Consider the following 7824-nt stretch of genomic DNA (forward strand, 5'->3'; position numbering starts at 1 on the left):
AGGTTGTCGCTGATGGTGGACCCCATGCATGTGAACTGGTGTACGACTTCGAGTTGGTAGTCGTCGATATAGATAGCTGGTGGAGTGTCCACATCCTGACTCAGCACATTGGTCTTTTTTAGGCTGATGGTCATTCCGAAGTCTTTGCTGGCCTGGGAAAACCTGTCCATGAGGCGCTGGAGTTCTTGCTCATTGTAGGAGGTGACAGCGGCATCATCAGCAAAAAGCATGTCTCTGATGGTTATCTCAGTCACTTTGCTTTTTGCTTTCAGTCGAGCCAGGTTGAAAAGTCGGCCGTCAGATCTTGTGCGAAGGTACACTCCTTCTGTTGATATTCCAAAAGCATGCTTTAAGAGCATAGCAAAGAAGATGCCGAAGAGGGTTGGAGCCAGTACACATCCTTGCTTGACTCCACTCTTGATGTCAAAGGGGTTGGACATGTTGCCTTCATACTGGATCGTTGCCTTCATGTCATCGTGAAAGGATCTGATGAGACTGTGGAGTTTTGGAGGGCAACCGATCTTTGGAAGGATGTCGAACAGCCCTTCCCTGCTGACCAGGTCAAAGGCCTTAGTCAGATCTATAAAGGCTATGTAGAGGGGCTTGCGTTGTTCCCTGCATTTCTCCTGAAGTTGACGAAGGGAGAATATCATGTCCACTGTGGACCGTTCTGCTCGGAAGCCACACTGAGACTCGGGGTAGACGCGCCCAGCGAGTTTCTGGAGACGCACAAGCACGACGCGGGCGTAGAGTTTCCCAACAATACTCAAGAGCGAGATGCCTCTGTAGTTGTTACAATCACTCCTTTCACCCTTATTAATGTAGAGGGTGACAATCTTGGCATCTCTCATGTCTTGCGGCACGGCTCCCTCTTTCCAGCACTGGCATAGGACGTCATGGAGGGGCTGCAGTAGAGTGTTTTTACAGCACTTGATGAGATCAGGGGGAATACCATCATTGCCAGGTGCTTTGCCGCTTGCTAGGCTGTCGATTGCTTTGCAGAGTTCTGTAATGGTTGGTTCAGCATCTAGTTCTTCCATGATAGCCAGGGGCTCAATGGCATCCAGGGCTGAGGGGGCAACGGTGTTCTCTCTGGAGTAGAGCTCAGAGTAGTGCTCCACCCATCTGTCCATCTGCTTGCCCTTGTCGGTGATCACTTCCCCACTGGTAGTCTTGAGGGGGGCTGTTTTGCTCTGTGGTGGGCCTAGAGCTGTCTTGATGCCTTCATACATTCCTCTGATGTTACCCGAAACAGCTGCAAACTGGATGGAATCGCTGAGCTGTTGCCAGTATTCATTTGCACAACGTCTTGCAGTTTGTTGCACTTTGCTTCTTACTGTTCCGAGTGCTTGCAAGGTTTTCTCGTTGGGAGAGCGCTTGTATTCAGCAAGGGCAGCACGCTTTGCATCAATAACAGGGGACATCTCACTGAACTTAGCGTCAAACCAGTCGTTGTTCTTGGAGGTTTTCTTCCCAAAGGTTGCAAGGGCTGTTTTCTGAATGGTATCGCGGAGGTGGTTCCACTTCTCAGCTGCAGAGCAGTGCTGGTGTTCGACGGACAGAGCTTTTTGAAGGGACTTGGCAAACTCTTCGACTTTCTCAGGGAGATGCATACCCATGGTGTTCATGCGAGGTTTGCCTTTCTGCTTAGACTTGTGAAGCTTCTTAGGTTGAAACCTGATCTTGCAGCAGACGAGAGAGTGGTCGGTGTCGCAGTCTGCGCTGTGGTAGGTGCGGGTAATCTGCACGAGCTTGATATTGCTACGACGGATCAGGATCAAGTCCAGCTGATGCCAGTGCTTTGAGCGAGGGTGACACCATGACACCCCTGTGTTGAGGCTTGGTCTGGAAGAAGGAGTTGGTCCACGCAGAGACTGTTGTAGGAGCAAAACTCCAGCAGGCGCTGCCCGTTGTCGTTGATCTTGCCAATTCCAAAATGTTACAAGACAGGAAGGCCAGGAGTCATGGTCGGCACCCACTCTAGCGTTGAAGTCTCCCAGGATGATGACATGTTCCTTGGGGGGTATGTTCTTCACGATGTTGCTGATGTTGATGTAAAACTCGTCCTTTGCTTCTGCTGTGGATGTCAGAGTGGGAGCGTAGGCGCTGACGAGAGTGACAGGACCTTCGGAGGTGTGGAGGCGGAGTGTCATCAGGCGTTCAGATCCCTTGTCTCCTGGTTCGACCATACTCAGCAAAGTGTTCCTGACAGCGAATCCAACTCCATGCTCACTTCGATCCTCTGCACTCTTCCCATGTCAGAAGAAAGTGAATTCCTTCTCCTTGAGGGTTCTGCTGTCGGCAAGGCGAGTCTCTTGTAAAGCTGCTATGTCTACCTGTAGTCTCAGCAGCTCGCTGCTGATGACAGCTGTTTTTCTCGCATCACTGATGCCTTGAAGGTCTTCGGACTGTCCGGGTGTCATCGTTCGGACGTTCCAGCTTCCCAGTTTTAGGACTGGGCACCTGTTCTTTGAGTTTCTTGAGTTCTTGCCTGGTGCGGGTTTTTCAGCCTGCTTGTCGGTTTGATCCTAATCCCCAAGCCCCCAATGAGGAAGACAGGCTGTGGCGGGACAACACCTTATTGACTGGGGGCTGCCCAGCTAAAGGCGGGCGGTAGCTGTCCAGTAAGATCCGAGGATCTTTCCCACCGTCGACACATTCTACGCCAATCGAACATTGTGACTTATAACCGGTAACTGCTGCTTCCCGTGTTGGTTCAATGCTGTGAGGCGAAGCTGGAGTGACCACTCCAGGGCGCAAGCCAGGGCAGAAGATTATGGAAGATAAGCAGTTGCCCATGCAACAGATCCCCCCTCTCCACACTGAAGATGGTTCCAAAGGAACAGCAAGAACTGGTACATTTTGGGCACCAACAGTGTCGCAGGAGTTGCCGGAACGTTACTGAGGTCAGCATCGAACCGCCTTAGGGACTCCATCTCCGGATTTTTCCTCAGGGTTTACTCCCGAAGCACTTCCCTTGGTGGGCAATCCACAAGGCAATGGAGGTTTGGGGTCAGAGTTTTCCTTCTCCTAGATGAGTTGCCTTACTGGGCTGGGTCCCATCTACCCATGCGGCAGGTTGTATATACATACATATATGGATATATACGTATATATATATATACGTATATATATATATATACGTATATATATATATATATGGATATATACGTATACATATATGTATGTATGTATATATATATATATGTATATATATATGTATATATATATACAAATATATATATAAATATATATATATATATATATATATATATATATATATATATATATGTACAACATTGAATGGGTCCCAGTGATTAGAGATACCAAATACGATATCAAGAGAGATCACTGCGTCACTTGCCATGTGATAGCTGAGTTCGAGTCCTCGGCAGTACCACATTTCAATATCTGGTTGTGGCCTCCATTGGGTCTTCCGGTGTTTCTGGCTTATAAATATAGTGATTTGTGGTTGTTCATATATATATATATATATATATATATATATATATATATATATATATATATGTATATATATTATACATATGTATATATATATGTATATATATATATATTATACATATGTATATATATATTTATATATATATATATATACATATATATATATATATATATACATATATATATATACATATACCATATATATATATATATATATATATATATATATATATATATATATATATGATTAATGCATTTGCATTTGTATGTCAGGCTCTCCTCTATGCCTCGGGGTATACATTCTTTCATTGTGACTGCCGCCCAGGCAATTCATTTAACTGTAAATATACCAGTGCCAACTGAATTAAACCTTCCCTTGCTGGGAATATTTTTTCATTTATTTTGTTTTACTCCTACGTATCTATTTACGTATTCATTTACTTATTTATTCATTTTGTTTATTTGTTTATTTTTATTCCTTTATTCGCTTATTCATTCATATTGTTTGCTTATCTATTTATTTATTTACATATTCATCAGTTCATATTCATCTTTTTCTAGCAATTTAGGAGTACGAGTTACTTTAACTTGATTGAAATTGTGTTACGTTACATCAAAAAACTCTCTCAAATATTAAAAATTCTTTCCTCATTTAGAGTAATCATTTCGTTGATTTATGAGGATCTCGCCACCACCCGGTATTGTCTCTGTATTTCCCGCCTCTTCCTTCTCCTCCTCCTCCTCCTCCTCCTCCTCCTCCTCCTCCTCCTCTTCCTCCCAAACACCGCCTTTCGTAATACTGCACTCACGTGGCATCAGCTGACGATGACCGAGCATGTGGTCATCCCTGCGGTCATGTGCTCGCGCGATTGCTTAGGATGTATGCGTACTAATGTGAATCCGAACCAGGAGGGTCAAACACGCATTTATATGAACGCATGCACTGTTTTACAAGTGGGTAGTTAAACATTTGAGTATACACATATAGACATACATACACGCACACACACACACACACACACACACAAGAGGACTCCTTACAATTGGTTATATACTATCGTAACCCCAGAACTGCATCACTTATCATGAAAAACAACTTATCAGGAGAAAAAGATATTTCAAAACAAAGTTACGTTGTGTACAAATACTCATGCCCTTTGCTTTGCAATGACGAGTACATTGGACACACAACTCAAACGTTGTCTCAAAGGCTTACTTTTCATATGCAGAAGGGTGCCAATAAAATCGCACATTTCTACAATTCATAAGATGAATATTTCGCGGGAAGTTTTGAATAGTAGTAGCAACGATTTTAGCAAAGAACACCAATAAGAGAAAATTAAAATGTATGGAAGCTGTATTAATAAAGAATCACCTACCAGCAATTTAATATACAATTAAAATGTGTGGAACCCTGGAGCTGTTCGGGGCATCCCACGGGGCGCCAAGAAGAATTTAAACAAAAAGTACCTATCCTAGTTCATTTTGTATACATTGTATATATGATCATGATTTGTAGATTTAAAAATTAAAATTACTAGAAGATGCCTAAAGCATAGGCGAAACGTTGTAAAGTAATGAATTTGTTTTTATTTTTCCAAAATCACTATGGTTCCATTTGGTGATATTGTGTTCTCCCTTCCTCCTACAGAAAGGAAAATAGCGAGAAGGATAGAAAGTTTAAGGAAGAAGATTTTCCAGTGCTGAATATGCTGTATTATTTAATAGAAAATTACACACACACACACATATATATATAGATATATATATATATATACATATATATATATATATATATATATATATATACATATGTCATAATTTAAATCAACATATATATATATGTATATATATTTATATATATATATATATATATATACACATACATATGTCACAATTTAAATCAACATATATATATATATATATATATTCATATAATATATACATATATATTTATACATATATGTATATGTTTATGTATATATACATATATATATATATATATATATATATATATATACGTATATACATTTTCATTCCTGCATGTAAACATGCGCACAAATATATTAGGTATATATATATATATATATATATATATATATATATATATATACATATATATAAATATACATATATACATATATATATGTATATTATATATATGTATATTTATATATATATATATGTTTGTATGTATATATATGTATGTGTGTATATGCATGTGTATAAATATATATATATATATATATATATATATACATATATGTGTGTGTGTGTAGGTATGCATATATGTATATATATATATATATGTATATATAGCCTACATTATATATGTATGTATATATATAAATATACATATATATATACATATATATATATTATGCATATATGTATATATATGTATGTATATATATATATATATATCTATATATATATATATATATATATATATAATATTATATATATATATATAATGTGTGTGTGTGTGTGTGTGTGTATTGAATGGTATCGTGACATAATTTCCATCTATGGACGAATTCAGAATGGAGGCATCTTCTCAACAGTTATGTTCTCCCGTTGATGATTGAAAAATTTCTCAAACTGAACAAGAGCATTTGTTGTAATTTAGAAAAGAAATAATTGTAACATAGTTGCGGACAATCCTCAGTACAATTAAGTGAAGAGGAGTTTTACAAAGGAAAAGCATTACCAGGCCCAGGCGAAGACCTTTTGGTCCATGACTAAGATCCGAGATGTTATAGTACAGTTAAACGAAGAAATGAAGTAGACCATGCAAAGAGTCAAAAATTGGCTGGCTCAGTTGCAGTATAGACTGCTTAGGTGTTTATCCAGAATAAAATCTTGAAACATCGAACTCTCGTACTACGTTCTGCACTGGCGAGGGTCAAGTAGCAGAAGGAAAAAACCAAAACAAAAAGGGTTGGGGGGTGGGGGGGGGGGGGGGGGGGGGGTAAAACCTCTTCTGCATTTCTCATTGAGGAGGGAAAACGGATCGGTTATTTCCGTCGATTGAATATCGTCGCTGGCGTCTAAAAGAATTGAGATAGTCTCCAAAAAGAACGAGCGGCGGCGTGCTAACGAAAGAGGGATTAAGTGTAGATGAATCAGATTAGACTGTAGCAATAGGCATGGATAACAAGATGAGTTATTTTATTTTTTATAGTTCTTATACTTGACGACACCCCCCGTGCCAGAGGTACAGTTAATTGAAAATCTTGGTTGTACGAGTTATAAATGAGAAATAACATTTCATAAATCTCTCATTTTCTTAACAAAGAAGCATATTGCTGACTCATTTTGTTAGAACTAAAGATCGGTAAGGGTTGCTTTGGTCCTTACCCGTTTGGTTATTGTTGTAGTTTTTTCAAAAGTACGACATGGATTGAGAAAAAGAAAAAGGGGAAGATGAATTTTTTTTTATTTTTCCGTTCATATTTGGTACATATTTTAATAAAGGTCCAAGGGCTAGGCGCTGCAAGGTCCCGAGCTCACCTGCCCAAGCAGGGAACTGACTTGTAAACTAGAAATGAGAAACAGATCTCACGTAGCCTTCGTGGCTTCTGCAACAGAAGATGAAGAATTTGCATAAACCGGCAGAGATGGAGATTGCCTTGAGAGGCGCGTAAATGGACTTAGGAAAAATAGAGATTTGAGGGAAGAAAGGTGAAGCTTTGAGAGGACGCTCAACTCTGGAGAAGTGTAGCTGGCCCGACTGACAGGCTGAATAGCCTACCTGGGGGTGAGCAAGAAGTAAGATAGTAGAGAGATGGAAAATGATGAATGATAAGTAAAGGCAACTGAATGAATATGGGTTGTCATTCACAAATACCACTTGCGAAACTGCCGTAATTGATAGTTTTAACCTAGATTATTAATACCAGGCGTCCTTCCACATTTTAATAAAATTCCACTCTCCGTTAATTATAAGGTAACCGGGGCACATTTGTAGTTAAATTGAAAATAGTCTTACTCATAATTCTGGTATGAGTGGCCATCCTCAGTTGAATAAGAATCTGTGTGATGGGAGGTTTAAGAATTAAATATCTGAATTACAAAAGCAGGCAGAATGAGTTAGTAAGAAGCCCACCCAGTAGGTAAGAAAATGTTTTTACCAATAGAGACTACGTCCAAAGTTAATGATAATGGACTTTAGTAACCATTTAAGTGAGCACTGAGTACAATTGTTTTATTTTAAGAGAAGATAGGGATATACCATGTGATAAGGGACATGAGAACTGTCCTAGATAGAGGTTTTTATGGTCTGTTTGTAGTGTCGTCTTCATTCTGTTATATATATATTTTTAAATGGACTTTGTATAGTAAAACGCATTTAAGTGAGAG

At 39.3% G+C, this 7824-nt stretch overlaps 1 protein-coding gene across 1 annotated transcript in view; it reads right to left on the minus strand.

The window, feature by feature from the left end:
* LOC143032227 (uncharacterized) overlaps positions 1–2423 on the minus strand; it is a 33684-nt gene extending 31261 nt beyond the window's left edge. The window contains exons 1-3 of the mRNA XM_076196696.1: positions 2337–2423; positions 2037–2249; positions 797–1874 (exon numbers count right to left, since the gene is read on the minus strand). Of these exons, the coding sequence (XP_076052811.1) occupies positions 797–1874; positions 2037–2249; positions 2337–2423 (1378 nt within the window). The remainder of the gene's footprint in view (positions 1–796; positions 1875–2036; positions 2250–2336) is intronic.
* Between the last annotated feature and the right edge of the window lie 5401 nt (positions 2424–7824).

Source organism: Oratosquilla oratoria, chromosome 13 (assembly GCF_046742065.1).
Source record: "Oratosquilla oratoria isolate Oo_2021 chromosome 13, ASM4674206v1, whole genome shotgun sequence".
Taxonomy (NCBI): Eukaryota; Metazoa; Arthropoda; class Malacostraca; order Stomatopoda; family Squillidae; genus Oratosquilla; species Oratosquilla oratoria.